Below are 18,330 nucleotides of genomic sequence, written 5' to 3'. Positions count from 1 at the left end.
AGAGGCCAGCAGAATTCCACTGCCAGCATCACTGAACATAAACCAGGAGATATTTCAGAAACCATTAATTGTACTACTGTGCGACATTTTGTTATTATAAATACTTGTGCTATATTTATAAACAAATTATTAGCCACCAATCTCCCCTGTATTCTCCGAGACACTACTTATTTTGTTTTTATGTGCAGGTATTTAGCTTTACTTGCATTCTGAATAATTGTTCATTAAGCATGCTAGTACACATGTTTGGAAGAAAAAAACTGGCCCAATTTTTTCTAGATATCATTAAAAAAGCTGAGCAAAATTTAGTATTTTACTATCTACCAGCATTTTTGAAGGATAAGATAAAAGATGACATGCTCTCATTCAAAGGGGTAAGGTAGGAAAAGAAGGCAAAATGAGGGCAAATGTGCTTCAGCTCTTTATTCTACATTTCTGCCTCCTGTTGGACTATTATTATCACCAAGTTCTCAGAACTGAAGTATGATATTTATTTTTGTAAAAGACTGATCCTTAATCTAAGTCTTATTTAAAGGATCTCTAAAGATCACTTTTGCAAAATGTTTAACCAATGCACTCAATAAGTAGTAGTTGTCAGTAGAAATTTGTCTTTCCTCCTTTATTCTATATAAACAAAAGAAATCAGAAGATTTCTAAAATTAGAATGCTGTGTTCCCCGGTCTGGCTTAATATCAGCTTCCCTGACAAAATAACTTATTTTTAGGAAGATGAAAGTCAGCTCCCCTGACAAAATAACTTATTTCTAGGAAAGTGAAAGTCAATAAGATTAGTATTTTGATGGTATACTTAGAACTTCCAAGTATAACTTACGTTTATTATTCTCTTACATGTTCTAGAATAAACTCATTTCTCAATAACATGATTAAAGAATTCTAGAAAGAAACCATGCACTGATGGAATAGCATTGCATATGGACCAGAGTATAGCTCATAGAAATGATAACAACATTTTACTTTATCTGGTGTGATGGTGGTTATTGATAAACAAAATGAAATTCTTTACCTGATATTCCTCATAGGTGGTAATATAATGTGTATAGACATTGCAGAGACCAGAGACAACAACAGTCATATTCTTCATTCCATTACGTTCAAATTCCTAGAAGAGGAAAATAAACCTTAAAAAATTACTCTCCATCTAAACAAGTGCTACATCTAAATGTATCACTTATACTTAATACTTAACACATGATCACAATAAGAATCATTAGTGTAAAATGTCTCTTGATATCACTTCTAATTATCAAAGCCCCTAGGTATGTAGAATATATTGTTCACGACAAGCTAGAACCTATCACTCTGCTCTATAATTAAACAAGTCAGTGACTCTATGAGCATTTTAACAACCACATTCTCCTTGTAAAGTATTTTACTACTAAAGTATAACCTAAAAAAGCATGATGGGCAAATAATGTCAAGCTAGAGTAATTTACTCCCAGACCCAATAGGACAATGATTGCTTATCATTTTACAGTATGGTTACCACTTAGAGTACCTGCTAAATATTACTATTTATCAAGTTTATTTATTTATTGCTAAATAAATTAGCAAGTGTTATATAATTGGTTACATATGCAATACTTACTAAACATATAGAAAATCATAAATATTGATAAGTTACAATATTTCTAGCATGTGTTTAAATAGAACTTTAAGATGTTTAGGTACGTATTATTTATTTAACTATTTAAAACATAAAACATCTATTTAGAAAATTTGATATATATAAACACTAATATTTTGACAATTCCTTTATAGTTTAAAAAATTTATAATTATCTGACAAAATCCTATTCATGTCTAGCTGTTACTTTTAATAAATTAAATTAAAATAAATTTAAATTTAATAAATTAATTTTAGTAAATGTAAATCGTGGTCATTTTAGCAAAGATTAACTTTATAGCATATAAAGAAACAGGAAGTTCCTTTCTCTTCAGCAAATATAAATACATAAGTACTCCATTTTCCTTTTAACTTACTTCTTGAACTGCCTCCCTAAGTCTTCGTCCAGACATGGTCCTGAGTCAAGAAAACAGAATTATTGTGTTTTCCTAGTCAGAATGTGTGCAAAGTATAAGGAAAGACTTGTAGCAAAAGCCAAAGAGTTGCCCTAATTCATTACACGAATATAACATAAAATATCTAAGAACTCAATGAGAGTACAAAACCAAAAGGGAGCTTTCTTTACTGATAAGACTAACTCCAAACCAAATCTTCAAGTGAAAAAAAGAAAAGTTGAAGGTGACAAATAGAAACAGTGAATATTACAATCATTTTCCATTAATTAATTCAAAATGCATCAATTTTATTCTAGATTAATAGTAGCAAAGAGAACCAGAAAAAAATGCCTGTCTACAAGGAGCCTACCATTTGATTTGTTTATTTAATTCTTCAATAAAGCACAGTCTACCTAATCACTAGCAAGCCTACTTCTAGTACTAAGAGTGCAGCGGTATGAAATTGGAAAGAAGATGGCCATCAAATAAAAATGAGACTTTAACCCAAGTAAAATTGAAAAGTTGGCAAGTGCTAAAGAGAATAACAAAGGTCAGGCTAAGATGATTTATTTTGAGACTAATAACATGAATGCTGGTGCTAGTGATAAAGTGATGAAGGAGATGGTGGTTAATAAAAACACTGTTAAGTAGAATAGGCAGGACTGTCATCTCCATTCATTATTTAAGCAGAGATAAAACAACAACAACAACAACAAAAAAGGTTGGTCCTTGAGATGACAAGATAGGATGTTTTCTGGGCAAAAGAACTGGGAGATTTGGAATTCCTAAAATGGGAACATATTTGGTGTGTCTTCACTTAATTAAAATTAAGTGAAGGTGGTAGAAGTAGTAGTGAGCAAAGGGAAAATGAACATTAGAAAGGCTTGCAAGTCCATGAAATGTTTTAAATCCTATGAGAAACTGTAAGCAGTTGAGGATTTACTTAGAATGCAATGAGAAGCACTGGAGGGTTTTAAATAGCAATATAATTTAAATTAATTAAAAGGGATTACTGTGCCTGATGTGTTGAGAAAAGATCACACGCCAAAGTAAAAATGGAAGCACAGAAGTGAGATAAGAGGTTAATGTAGTGAACTAAGAAGATATAATTGTGGCTTAAATTAAATTAAATTGGGATTAAAAGAAAGTGTTGGGAGGACCACTGGGTATTTGATGAAGGATTCACGTCAAAGAGGGAACACTGGAAAGAGAGACCAGTAAGAAAATTCCAACACTTCAAGAATTAGAGCTTCCATAAAGAAATAATTATTTAAGTGATATTTTTAAAGTAGGAAAAAAATTTATGAGGAGCAGAATTTGAAAAAAAATATGGGGTTGTGCCGGGAGATAGTACTGTGGTAGGGCATTTGCCTTGCATACGGCCAACCCAGAACAGACGTGGGTTCGATTCCCTGCATCCCCGATGGTCACCCAGCCTGCCAGGAGTGATTTCTGAGTGCAGAGACAGGAGCAACCCCTGAGTGTGGCCCAAAAAACAAAAACAAATAAACAAATAAATAATATAAATACTTTATAAACAGTTTTCAAACACAGCATACTCAGTGTAATTATAGCCCTGTGTTGTACATTACATTTCAGTACTAATTTATATAAAAATTGGAATTTTGTAACTTTTTGCCTCCTCCACCCAACTCTGCCAGCATCCACTCTTTTAAAACATGTTTTGGCTCAATGCTGGAGCAATAGTGCTTGTCTTTCTCTACAGGATGCTTGCTTGGCACCCTACAGGCTTCCACCACCAGGAGAAATTCCTTAGAACAGAGTTAAAAGTAAGCCCTGAGCACAGCTGGGTGCAACACAAACACAGGAGTAAAAATATTTTTGGCTAAATAAGATGATAAATGCAGACTTTATTGTGACAAGCATTTCACAATATGTATGGAAATAAATTATGGTACTATATGCCTTATACTTTACAGCAGTTTTTGTATGTTTGTTTTTTTTTGTTTTTTTTTTTTTTTTTTTTTAAATTATATTGGGTTTTATTATTTTTTAAAAGAAAAGTTTTAGTTCACAGTAAAGTTGAGAAGATGGTATGAAGATCTTTATTCACCTGCCCCAGCTAATCTCCCCCATGTTCAGTATCCCTTATTAAAACAGTACATTTGTACAAATGATTTCATATGCACAATACCAAGCCTTCATGGTTCCCACAGTTCGTATGTATGTTTGTTTTTGCCACACCCGTTTGATGCTCAGGGTTACTCCTGGATAAGCGCTCAGAAGTCGCTCCTGGCTTGGGGGGACCATATGGGACACCGGGGGATCCAACTGCTAGCGCTTGCAAGGTAAACACCTTACCTCTAGCGCCACCTTCCCGGCCCCATTTACAGCAGTTATTAATTCTATTTCAAAAAACTAGAAACATTTTTCCATAATTCTATTATCTGATAAAATTATTTAATTACCTGTATTTTAATATTCTTTTGATTATTTCTACTAAAATGATCATTCAGATGTCACTTAAATTTGGAATAAAATTTTTAAATTTTTACCTTTAAGACAAACTACCTACCAGTAAGAAGCATAGAGAAAATTTCTTTTTTAGGAACACCTACATAATTGTTTAGTACACATATTATTTGTAGTTCCAGAGATTGAACATACAAGAGCCTCACATATGCAAGGCTGTTCCACTGAGCTATATCCCCAATCATAAAAAAATACAATTTTTACTTAAAAATTCATAAAGAACTTACGTAAACTCCCCAGGAATGGCAGTTATGGCCAAAGATCCAAGAGTAATAATCTGAATATCAACAATATCTGGGTGCCAGGGATGAGGCTTTGACAGCTAGGAATCCAAAACATAAAAATTAGTATTAGGAATATTTTTCTCTCGATGGTTAAGAGATAATATTCACAGAAATCACCCTATTAAAAAATTTTAAATATTTCCAACTGAAGAGGGAGGTTTTAGTATTTTATTCTACCATTACCCCAATGTTCTTTCTAATCTGTAGGCAATCTTCAATATCTAGATAAAATAAGAATCTCAAATGCCAGTGCCTCATTAACCTAAGTAATTAACTAACCTCATTAATTTCTCATAGATGAACGTTTTTGATGCATTTGCCACTGTGCAATTATAATGTATAATGAAGATTTCTCATAAAGTATTGTTGTGACTATTACAAAATGAATAAAATTTTCATAATTTAGAATGGGTTAACATAATGACTCTCTTTGACTCTAATAGTATTTACAATATTCAGTCCCAAAGTTTTGCCTTTCTAAATTTCTCCCAAGAGATTTTTTTTTTATTTTTATATTCAGACTAATACAGAGTTTTTCCTTCATGTTTTCTTTTTCTCTCTTTCTTCTAAAAGAATTTTATTTGAATGATAGGGAATATTTACTTAGAAGTTTTTCTGCCAATAAATGATTTTATAAATGTTGACATGCCCCTTTGACATTAGAATGTGAAAATCCACGTCCTACTGGGGTGTCTCAAGAAAAACTGATTTAGTTAATACTGCTGTTTAAACTGGGAGAAAATTAAGATATGAACATATTCAGAAATGTTTTTTTTTTCTAAAGATAATTCTGTGTGAATTTCCATCCAGGAATAAACAAAATTAATTCTAAATGAGAAAATTTCTATTCTTTCTTTTCACTTTTTTAGTTATTTATTAAAATGGGAAAACTATAAGTAAGTCTATAAAATAGTCATTTCTTATATTCTCTAATTAGGTTTATAGAATTCATATTTTTAAATTCAAAGTTTGATGCTTGTGGCCTGATCCCAAGAACCCTATACAGCATATAGGGTACTTGTCATGCAAGCAGCTGATTAAGTTTCAATCATTAGTATTCCATACAATCCCTTGAGCCTACCAGGAGTGATCTTTGCATCAGAAGCAGGAATAACATATAAGAATCACTGGGTATGGCCCAAAAATTGAAGAAAGAGAAAACAAAGATTTTATGTGAGACTCTCTAGTTTGATTTATATTTCACGATTCAAAAATACATGATTATTTCACCATAAAAATATAAATGCACTACCTCTCCAGTATGAAGTAGGATTGGTTTTGGTTTATGGCATTCTTTGATTTCTTCAGATGGCTTACCCAGGATCCCATCCCGAAGTGCTTCCCAAAATGGGTCTCCTTCCAGCATTCCTATATTGAATAGTTTGATTATTATGATACAAATGCTCTGAAAGTACCATTTTAAAAAAATATTGTACAAAAGTACTTTTAGGAGTTTCAAATATTTGTTTAAAATTGTTGTTCAGTGATTCCAAACATTTTACAGAAAAGGAGAGATGAATTTTACTGTGCAGTCTACAATAAGAAGTATTATATAGGGGCCGGGCGGTGGCGCTGGAGGTAAGGTGCCTGCCTTGCCTGCGCTAGCCTTGGACGGACCGCGGTTCGATCCCCCGGCGTCCCATATGGTCCCCCAGGCCAGGAGCGACTTCTGAGCGCATAGCCAGGAGTAACCCCTGAGCGTCACCGGGTGTGGCCCAAAAACCAAAAAAAAAAAAAAAAAAAAAGAAGTATTATATAAATAGGCTGTCAAAGTGATCAACGCAAAGAATACATTTTTTCAACATTCTTAAAGTTTTGTTACTAAACTTATGCCTTGTTCATAGTATAAATAAAACAATATTGAATACATAATTAATAATAGGTTAAATATTAGTAGTAGATTAAATGTTGTATAATTAACATGATATTAACCACATTAACTTTTTCCTGATTTGAGAACTATGAAATGACCCCTTCAGTCTGAATTACAAATTAATTGACTTGAAAGAGTTTTACTCGTTTTGGGTTTTTGGTTTTTGGGTCACACAAGGTGGCACTCAGATCCTTGTGTATAGCTAGATTCCATTTCTTTAGAATTTTTGTCTTTGCCATGGGGGCCATACCTGGTGTTACTCTTGGACCATTTTCAGTGTGGCTCAAAGGCCATGTGTTAACAGGAATTGAAATAAAGCCTGTCTAGAGTACAGGTGGGGGTCAGGTGGGGAGGAGGGAGATTTGGGACATTGGTGATGGGTGATGTTCTTTACATGACTGAAACCCAAACACAATCATGTATGTAATCAAGGTGTTTAAATAAAATATAAAAAAGAAAAGAAAAGAAATAAAGGCTTTGCACATGAAAGGCATGTACTCTACTACAATTTTTTTTTTTGGTGTGTGGGCAACAGCCATCATAACTCAGGAGTTATTCCTGGCTCTGCACTCAGAAATCACCCCTGGAAGGCTCGGAGGGACCATATGTGATGCTAGGATTCGAACCACCATCCATCCTGGGTTGGCCATATGCAAGGCAAATGCCCTACAGCTTGTGCTATCTCTCCAGCCCTGAGCCTTACTCTATTATGTACACCTACACATACAGACATGTATGCACTCAGACTCAGACATAGATCAACACATTCTAACATATACAGAAGCAAGAAACAAAAGAGTAGCCAAGTCTAAAATCTACAAATTTACTAACTACAAAAACTTATGTACTTGGTATCCTAATGTACTCCATTAGGAAAATATAACAATTGCAAATATATAGAGAGCTAATAATAGAACACCAAAATTCAAAAAGAAAAAATAAAAACAGACAAAGAGAATAAATAGAAGCCCAATAGGAACTCAATCTTGGAAGCAAATATTACTCTAAAAAAAGTAAAAGTGATCACAAGACAATTAAAGTTAAACTAAAATCTTAAGGATATGTATACAACTATTCAAAATAAAATGACAGCAAACTAATGCTGGGATATAGATCAAGTAGTAAAGTACACAGTCCAGAGCAATAGCACAGCGTAGGGCATTTGCTTTGTAACCAGCCGACCCAAGACAAACCTATATTCAATTCCCAGCATCCCATATTGTCCCCGTTGCCTGCCAGGAACGATTTCTGAGCACAGAGCCAGGAGTAACTCCTGAGTTTTGCTGGGTGTTGCCCAAACACCAAAAAAATTGTAGTAGAGTACTCACCTTCCATGTGCAATGCCTTTATTTCAATCCTTGGTAGCACATGACCTCTGAATACCACTGAAAATGGCCCAAGAGTACCACCAGGTATGGCCCCCATGGCAAAGACAAAAATTCTAAAAAATGGAATCTAGCTATACACAAGGATTAAATATTATAAAGAATTAAATACAAAACAGATTTAACATCAAAAATTAATTCAACAAATTATATTAAGTCATATAATAGATGCAGAAAAAGTACAGAGAAAACATAATTTTAGAGTGAATTGTATAATATTTATAACATTATACCAAAGTAGATGGAGTATTTCTAAGGAGAGTGATACAAAATATATCAAAACACAACTTTATTGTTTCAAAATTAATAGTTTGAAAGCATATATATATATATATATGACAAGAATGAAATAAGCAAAAATGGTGCCTGTCAGCTATATTCTTCCATTTTGTAAACTTTTTCTACTTTACAATGCATGTTATTAAAATGAGAATTGGGTTATAGTATAAAGTCTATAATCATAAGTTCTAAATTTGTGGAAATAAACTCAAGAAGATGACTGAAAACCATATATTTTAGATCTAAAAGATTAGATGCCCTAATGACTTTGGGCTCCTGGAGGAATTGGGGAAAGAGACTCTAATCACATATAAAAGGGGCTGTTTTTTTTTTTGTTGTTGTTGTTGTTTTTTTTTTTTTTTATCAAAGGTATATCTATAACCCTTCTCTGCATGGTCTCTTCCTAGCCTTTTATTATCTTATAAAAATAATAATAAAATCTTATTATTTTAAGATAATAAAATTAGCTTTCCACACATGTGATTGTATAAGGGAGATGTTATATACACTTATTAATTAATGACAGACAGCTCAGGCAACAAAGAATTCATATGGGATGGTGGTTCCAAAAGAGTCTATCAAGTTGTCGTGTGTCAGGCAATGCCCCTTAGACTTCTGTAATTTAACTCTAGGAAAGTCACACAAAGAATAAATAACCTAATGGCACAATTCTCATAATGCATTTCCCACTATACAATAATATGAGAGGGTTGGGGTAATAGAACATCAGGTAGGAATTTTGCCTTGCACACAGCCAACCTGGGTTCAATCGCTACCAACCCACATGGTTCCCTAAGCACTACTACAAGTAATCACTGAGGGCAAAGCCAGGAGTAGGACCTGAGGAGCACCAGATGTGTTCCTAAATCCAATTGATTAATAAATAAAATAAAATGGTACAAGAATGTATATAGAATGTAAACTGCTAAAAATGTAAGTACAAAAATATACTTTTATACAGTGATAAAAGTAGTAACAAATTAATTTATATATTATTAAATACAAATTATTTATTGATAGTATTTATATTGCTATATATGTAAATACTTATTTGCCATGTATATGGTAACCTGGTTTATATTTATAATATAATAAGTAACATATATTGTAAAGGAAGACCCTTAGGGAATATTGCTAAATGAAATGTCAGGAATAAAGCCAATCACTTTATAGTTACATTCAAGTGTGGAAAGAAATCAAACAAACAAAGCAAAAACTCTTAGATTATAAGAACAAAATAGTGTTTTTTTTTTTTTCAGAAGGGAAAAGTTGGTAATTAATGAAAATGGGGCTTTCTCTCAAGGGCTTGGCTTGCATGTGTTTGACCTGAGTCCAATCCCTGGCAACCCAGATAGTCTCCTGAGCCTCTCCAGGAGTGATTCCCTTAGCACAGAACCAGAAGTAAGCACAGCTGAGAGTACCCCACCAAAAGAAAAGGGGGTCAATTTTAATGTGAAAGAGAAAAGGTAGAGTCTTGGTGACAACCATAAACTAACATACAAAGACATTAGTTTATAAAATAGTAACTATAGTTACCAACATGTTTGTAGTTGGGTTCTGGTCTTTTTGGAATAGGGTCAGGCAGATTCCCCTCCCTTACAACTAACTCAGCATCCCACAACCTCCTCTGTAATAGAAATAGCTCAGCTACAAATCCTGAAGCAGCCACACCTCAGAAAATTGGGAAATTCCTACAAATTTCACAATACTAACAGCCCAATAGTATCACAACAAGTTTGATCAAAAGTTGCACAGAAGCCCACCGAGCTCAATGAGCAAAAACAAGAATACAGAAGGCTCAGTTGGCCCCAACAAATGACATTAGAAGCACTATTGTGAGATATAACAACCAATCATCACAAACTGACTTTTATCGATCTATTTTCTGATCATTCTATTTGCAATTTTGTTGTAGCAAGCATAAGATGTAAATGTGTTCTGTGCCTACAAATGGGGTGGGATTGCAGGGTAGAAGGTATCATGAAAAAATATATAGTAACTATATTAAACCTTATTAAGGGAAAAATTTCTTAAATTTTAGAACCTGGAGCCACTCATTTCTTCAAACTGTACCTTACCCTGTGAAAAATTGAGGCCTCCAACTCCATCAGTAGCGCCGGCTGCAAAGCTGTACCCCAAGGCTGGTTTACATGTTTTTATCTAAGGGAAATAAATGTTTTTGTAAATAAAAGAAAACAGGAGCTAAAATTCAAGCAAATCATAAGCTTAGAGTACAGGGCCTTGTGACAGAGTCAGGTGACTCAGGAACTCTTACGCTGTGTGAGGTATTGACCCAGAGAGTGATATTTGTCATATCGACCCACTGATGAGCTGAAGCCAGGTGTCCAGTCAACTCCTGCGAGGCAGAAGCAGACAGTTCCTAGGAAAAACACACAGATTGATGGATATAAACAAATAAATACTAAAAGTATACTCCAAAACTACATAGGCATTTCTGTAGCATTCCGAGTTGCTTCACAATAGTTTAAAAGTCCAAAAGATGGGTGGTCTGGGTATATTCCCTGCAAATATGTCATCCTCATAATGCAGACAATGGCATCAAATCCCTCAATCTGCTCCCATCCAAAAGAGAATGTTTTATTGAGGACTTGGTTTTATTTTTTTAAACTTATTGATTGATTGATTGGTTGGTTGGTTGGTTGGTTGGTTTGGGGGCCACACTCAGTGGTTCTCCAGGGTTACTCCTGACTCTGCACTAAGAAATCATCCCTGGCAGGCTGGGGGACTAGATGGGATGCTGGGAATCGAACCAGATCCCTTTCTGTGTTGGCCGCAAGCAAGACAAATGCCCTACCGCTGTGCTATCTCTCCAACCCTCATGATTTTGTTTTAAATGCACTTCCTGTATGAATTCAGACAAGAGCAGCCAATGTGACTTATGAAAGCAGCCTTCCCACCGAAGTGTCTCCAGCTGAGGCTGAAGCTCAGCGTCCTTCTAATCATCTGCTTCCTAATGAAAAATGTCAGCAGATTATAAATAAAGATGAGAGGAGCTGTGTTATGACTTACCTTTACTCTCTGATATAAGATATTCCCTATAATTTGTGTGCTGTCAAGCATATTCTTCCCAGGTCCGATGGCCATGCACATGTTAGGCTGAGATAAAAGGAGATAAATTATTTTCTTAGTAAAATAAGTAACTGTTAAGAAATAAAGTTACAAGTTCCATAGTTACAGGTGAATCTAAGCAACTTTGTTTTTTGGGGTTTTTTTTGTTTGTTTGTTTGTTTGTTTTGAGTCACACTCTAGCATTTCATTTCAGAAGTTTTTTCCATTTAGAGATGAAAAAATGTTTACTCTTCCCTTGGTGTTTTTGTGTTGTATGGAAGACTTCTGCTCCGATCTGGATGATAGAATCAGACCTCTATATATCTAGAGATCTCAGTCTCTGCACAGGTCAAGGAGTAGAACTTACGATGAAGTCTTTCTTCGTGATTTTAGAAGTTCTGTTTCCTCAATGTCATTTTAATCTGTCTTCTGCAGTTGGTAGTCTTGGCCCTTGCGTTGAACCTCGGGTGGAGCTTGGGATATCGTCTTTTGTTATGTTTCCAGAGTAAATGAACTTGAAAGGAGTCTACAGATGATCCCATGACAATATATTCCAAGGGTGGAGAAACCCTGTATCTCTTAGGCCAAGGGGATTCCCTTTTCGAATGACCCTAATTTTTACTATGCCTATGCAGGAGGGGAATAAAGAGGGGTGGGTGGAGAGATAGCATGGAGGTAAGGCATTTGCCTTTCATGCAGAAGGTAATTGGTTCGAATTCCGGAGTCCCATTTGGTCCTCTGTGCCTGCCAGGAGCAATTTCTGAGCATGGAGCCAGGATTAACCCCTGAACACTGTCGGGTGTGACCCAAAAACCACAAAAAAAAAAAAAAAAAAAGCATAAAATAATCTTTTTTTTTCTTCTCTTATCTAGTTTTTGTTGATTTCTTTGTTTTGGTGTAGATATTTAAGTAGTCGTCCACTTTTTTATTTATATATTTACTTTTTCTTTCTTCTTTTCTTTCTTTTTGCGCTCTGTCATGTTTTTTGTCTCAAGACCATGGCAATTATGTGGTGCATATCTTTATTGCTGCAATGCTCACTAGATATCTTATTTGATACTTCTTTTTGAACTGTTGTGGTGTTTCACCTTCTTTTTTCCCCTTCGTCTCTCAAACCGAGGATGAGAGCCTCTAGAAGGACTCTGCCCATTGTTGGCATAGTTGATTTTTACCCCATTTTATTACTTTTCTCTTCCTCAAACAAAACCACATAACTCGAACTATCTAGTCCCGCCTCCCAATTAGAGGGAGAAGTAATGGAGGTACCATGACCAAACAGTTCTAAGATCACTAAGTAATAAACTAGACACAGAGGGAGTCACTCAATCTAGAAGCCTCTGGGGTGAGGGTGGAGGATGGGAACAGAGGTGGAGGGAGGACAATTCGGTGATGGGAATTCCCCTGATTCAATGTTAACATGTACCTGGAATATTACTGTGAACGATATGTAAGCTACTATAATTAAAATAAAAATTATATTTAAAAATATGAAAAAATAAAGCCTAAAAATTATTGTAAAAATTTGCTGGAGATTGTGGAAATGATCAACATCTGAGCTAAAACTGTAAAACCTCATCTTTCCATTTGCTATAGTTCTTTTCTACTTGCTTGTTTTTTTGTCTATGGCTGTTACTCGTGACAATCTTAAACTGAAATTCAGTTAGAATTATACTGCGCAAATTTTCTTCTGGAAAAATATGCAAACATACCTTTTATATTATATTATACTAGACAAGTTAATAGTGATCAAATCCTAAAATATTACCAATGGACCAAAATTTACTTAAGAAAATATGAGCATCTGTAAATCAAAAACTAGTATGAGCAACCATGTAGCCATAGATAAAAGTTATAAAATGTAAAAAAAAAATAAGATATGGGGCCAGAGAGATAGCATGGATGTAAAGCATTTGCCTTGCATGCAGAAGGATGGTGGTTCGTATCCTGGCATCCAATATGGTCCCCCAAGCCTGCCAGGAGTGATTTCTGAGCATAGAGCCAGGAGTAACCCCTGAGCACTGCCATGTGTGACACACAAAAAATTAAATAGATATGAGCAAAATATGTCTTTAAACATGAGTAAATTGGATCGGTGGAAGAGTGATAATACAGCAAGTAAAGTATTTATTTGCCTTGCATGCCGTCAACCTGGGACCAATCTCTGATATCTCATATGGTCCCCCGAACACCACCAGGAGTAATTCCTAAGTGCAGTCCTAGAATTAACCTCTGAGTAATGCCAGGTGTTGTACAAAAGTCAAAAACAAACAAACAATAAACAATGAAACTGAGTGCTGAAGAGATGGTACAGTGAATAGGATTTTTGCCTTGCACAAGAATTTTAAGCATAAGTAACCCTGAAAGACAACTGATAAGATAGTGACACTGTTTATGACAAACCAAAAGTTTTATTTATTAAAAGTTTTAAAAAGTAAGATTAAAATGATCTTTGATTTATTCATATTAGCTTTGTTCTTTCTCTCATTTGTAGAATAAAGAATCTACATGTGTAACAAAATCATTATATTAGATACCTTCAAATTTTACTATGTTATGCATTTTTTTTGTTTGTTTGTTTTTGGGCCCACCCGGTGGTGCTCAGGGGTTACTCCTGGCTGTGTGCTCAGAAATAGCTCCTGGCAGGCACAGGGGGCTATATGGGACACCAGGACTCGAACCAACCACCTTTGGTCCTGGATCGGCTGCTTGCAAGGCAAACACCGCTGTGCTATCTCTCCGGGATATGTTATGCATTTTTACAATGTCATATCTTCATAAATCTAGGAAGGAATACAAAAAAGGAGGAAGTGGAGGGAAAGAAATAAAAAGAGATAATATCCTAGTAGATACACCGTGAAATTCAGATGAAAGTTACAAGAAAAAGCAAATGAAAATGCTCAGTCTTGTGATAAATATCATTTTAAACTTTAAAGAAAGAACTTCTGCATATTGTGTTGGCAGACTGAAAGTAATGTTTGTGAGAGTTGGATGGATCTGTCACTCAAAAGTAATATGAGTGAGAGAGCATTTGTGTAACATTCCTTCTCTTTGACAGCAAACACTCTATTAAGAATTTGTCCTAAAATGAAGCTCATACAAATGTGAATATGTACAAAAGCACAGTGACAAAGCATACTTACATGATGGAAAGGAATAAAAGAAGAGTCTGAGAGAAGAAATAAAAGACTAGAAAGAAAATATTCATGAGGGTCTGGAGAGATAGTATGGAGGTAAAGCATTTGCCTTGCATGCAGAAGGTCAGTGTTTCGAATTCCGGCATCTCATATGGTCCCCTGAGCCTGCCAGGAACAATTTCTGAGCGTAGAGCCAGGAGTAACCCCTGAGCGCTGCCGGGTGTGACCCCCAAAAAAGAAAAAAAATATTCATGAGTAGAAAATGGTTAGTTTTTTTTAACTGTGGGCTTAAAGTAACGACTGAAAAATAGATTAAAATTGATTTTATATTAAAATAGATTTTAAAAATTTTTAAATGATTGATAAAACTATTTGATGTAGAAAAAATGCCTGTTGTCTTTAACAATAACTGCGAACCCTGAACATCTTGTTTTTATCCACTGATTACCATTTTAATATTACTAAATCAAGAAATTGTAATTTTTCTAATTACAAGCAAAGAAAAAAAATATCTCAAGTGAATTAAAAAACATCACAACAAACCAATGATAGCCTCTATAAAGTTAGTACAGGATTAATGCTTTTGCCTTGCCTGCAGCATTTGATCCTTCTTAGCATCCCTAGTGACTCCTGAGCACAGAACCAGTAGCATACATAAAAGGGTGTCAGTAGGGACTGAAATAACTTGAGGGAATGGTAAATTTTTGAATTTATGGGACCCTGCTATTTGGAAGAATTGGTTGAACAAGGTTATTGAACTTTAGTTTCTATCTCTTTAAAGGTCTCTTAAGAAGGGAACGTTTTAGGAAGATGTAACATGTTTCCACATCTTGCTGCTCTCAGTACACTTTGTAATGTGGACTAACTTGCCTTTTTTGAAAATGTGATTATCAATATCAAACAATAAATCAGGTCTATCTTCACCCTCTTAAAAAAATGGAAAAGACTGGAGTCAATTATGTCTTAAAATATATTTAACTGAAAATTGGGAAGCATTATAGAACATTAATACTGTGTGATCCCATATATATAATTGTATGCTTATACTTACATATGTGCAGAGGCATGAAAAGGTTATCTGAAAAGATTGTTCATTGAAAGTTTAAGTGAGACGTCAGAGAGATAGTATAGAGATTAAGGTACTTGCCCTGCATGCTGCTGACTAAATTCAATTTTCTGACTGCCTATGGTTCCCTAGATCCATCAGAGTGACCACTATTCAGTGCCCCCTTTCCAAAATCAAGCACACAAAAATATTATAGGACAAGTAGACATATCTTTATGTGTAATTATTTTCAGGTTTTTTTCATGTTGTTTGAATGTTTGGCCATCTATAGAATAGCTTAAAGATACAATTCAATTAGTTTCTAAATTAAAAAACTTTTTTTAGGGCTGGAACAAAGGGCATTTGTCTTGCACCTGGCCAACCTGGGTTCTATTCCCTGCATCCCATATGAACTCCTGAACCTACATGAGTGATTCTTAAACTCAGATCCTTGAGTAACCTCCTATTGCTACTACCAGACAAAATTTGCCTATTTATCTCTTTATTTTGTTTTATTTTATTGGTTTGTTGGTGTTTGTTTTGTTTTTGTCTGTCTGCTTTTTTTTGTTTGTTTGTTTTTGACTACATGTTGTGATGTCTAGAGGTTACCCCTGGCTGTGCACTAAGGAATCACTTCCGGTGGTGTGATGTTGGGTATCGAGTCTGGATCAGCCACATGCAAGACATGAGCCTTGCTCTCTTTACTCTATTTCTGGACCAACTTTCTCTTACTTAAATGAATCCTGACAAGGCCCAGGAAACCGTTTCTCCCGTTGTAATTAAGCAGTCTGTTTCCAGTCCAGATAACTTGAAAAAGATCATGGCAATAGCTGATGTTTGACAGAGATTGATCAGAAACCCTAGCTTAAGTCAATCAACAAGTGTCATTCTCCAGGAACTGTTCTGGTGCCAGGGTGGGCAAGTGACATAAACAGATCCAATCAGACTTTCTAAAATGCAAGCCCTTCCACTCTCCCTTCTATTAAGGGAAGAGATGAAGGAGGAGTGGGGTGGAAAATAGACTTTTCTCACTGCTGAAATCTTGCAAAGGTGAGGAAAACCAACACAACACACAGAGAGATAGAATTCTATAATCGAAAGGGGTAGATTTTTTTTCTTGACTTTTTTCAAGTTATAAAGTATAGATAAGATAAAAAAAAAATCACTGAGTGACTTAAAACACTTGTACACAGAACATCTGACTGCAAGTTCAAACCCCATTGCCACTGACACACTGAGATGATCCTGACCATGGAAACAATAGAAAAACATAAAGTGTACTCATTGTAGGAAAAAAATGCACATAATAGGAATAAACTAATAAGTTACATAAATAAAAGTTAGAATTAAACTCACTCTTCTGAGTGTCAGAAAAGAGAATACCATGGTATTTTTGTTTGTTTTTTTGGGGGGATGTTTGTTTTTGAGGGACCACATCCTATGATGCTCATGGGTTACTCCTGGCTATGCGCTCAGAAATCCGCTTCTGGCTCCAGGTCCTAGGTCAGTCAGCCTTGTGCAAGGCTTACCGCTGTGCCACCGCTCCAGCCTTGAGAATATCATAGTTTTATCAGAATACAGTTATCTTCAAAAATGCAATTGCAATGAATATGTGATATTAAATCCGATTTACTCATTTGACTATTATGAGATTTTTCCCACAACATTAAGTATTTCATTAAACTAATGCATAAAATTATAAAGAAGTATAATAATCTAATTACCAATTTCATCTAGAAATTCTGAAATTCTACAAGGATGCTTAAAATGTAATATAAATTAATAATGTGTGAAATTTTTCCAAAAGGGAGGTAACAAAAGAGGATTTTCTTTCTAAAAATAGTAATTCATGATATAAAAAGAATAATTGTTCAAAATAAGTTACTTAATGAGGGGGTTTGATGGAAATAGAACAAATAGTCCAGAAATAGTGTTTCATAGAAGTAATAGCAAAGCATCTTGGAGATAGTATACAGCAGAAGCATGTTCCTGACCCAGTTTGATTCCCGATATCAGATGAAGCCCTGAGCATCAGACAGCCCTAAAGACCCCCCAAAAAAAACAAAGGGTGTGGCCTCAGAAGCCTTCAGGTAAGCACCACCTGGGATGGCCTGGGTATCCCAGAACTTCAAGAGTAGCATCATATTATCTGGACCTTTTTATCTGAACCACTAGATTGGTTGACCAATCCTCTAGAGCAATGTTTGGAAAGCTAAAAACAAATAAGTAATTGCACTAGAAAAAAATTAACAAAAACCCCCAAACATTTGCTCCTCAAGTCCAAATTAAAAAAATATGAATGAATATAAAGAGGAAGCAGCTAGCACTGTTTTGTTTTTTAAAATCTTACATCAAAGACCCATGTATAGTTATTAAAATATCTTTGATAAAACAGTGAAAAATTCAAGCCCTAGGCAAATAAAAACATCAAATAAATGGATCATAAATTTTGTTTGTAAATGCACAAATACACAAGTCGCAAAAGTGAGAGTGTTGACTTCTGGGAAGAAGACGGGGAAGAATAAAATTCTAATCTCTGTCTTCTGTCTTCTTTGAACTTTTACTGCAAAATTTTCCTATTTGTAACATTAAAAGAAGGGGAGGATATTATTTGATGCATTATGAAAACCCTGTAAGCTTTCTGAACAATAACTATCCAAGGCAGAAGTTTGGGCACTAACTTTGTCTTCAAATCCTGAAGCTGTTAGAAAAAAAATTAACATATGTGGAATCCATTCACATGCTTCCCCG

General features: G+C 34.8%; 1 protein-coding gene across 1 annotated transcript in view; it reads right to left on the bottom strand.

The window, feature by feature from the left end:
• Positions 1-18,330, bottom strand: part of LOC125995115 (neutral ceramidase-like) — a 96,911-nt gene that overhangs the window by 11,985 nt on the left and 66,596 nt on the right. Inside the window, exons 11-17 of the mRNA XM_049764669.1 lie at positions 11,362-11,448; positions 10,607-10,711; positions 10,410-10,491; positions 6,047-6,162; positions 4,738-4,832; positions 2,000-2,039; positions 1,024-1,119 (exon numbers count right to left, since the gene is read on the bottom strand). Of these exons, the coding sequence (XP_049620626.1) occupies positions 1,024-1,119; positions 2,000-2,039; positions 4,738-4,832; positions 6,047-6,162; positions 10,410-10,491; positions 10,607-10,711; positions 11,362-11,448 (621 nt within the window). The remainder of the gene's footprint in view (positions 1-1,023; positions 1,120-1,999; positions 2,040-4,737; positions 4,833-6,046; positions 6,163-10,409; positions 10,492-10,606; positions 10,712-11,361; positions 11,449-18,330) is intronic.

Source organism: Suncus etruscus, chromosome 17, assembly GCF_024139225.1.
Source record: "Suncus etruscus isolate mSunEtr1 chromosome 17, mSunEtr1.pri.cur, whole genome shotgun sequence".
Lineage (NCBI taxonomy): Eukaryota > Metazoa > Chordata > Mammalia > Eulipotyphla > Soricidae > Suncus > Suncus etruscus.
Note: the sequence above shows the minus strand (reverse complement) of the source record. Positions and strands in the feature narration are given on the sequence as shown.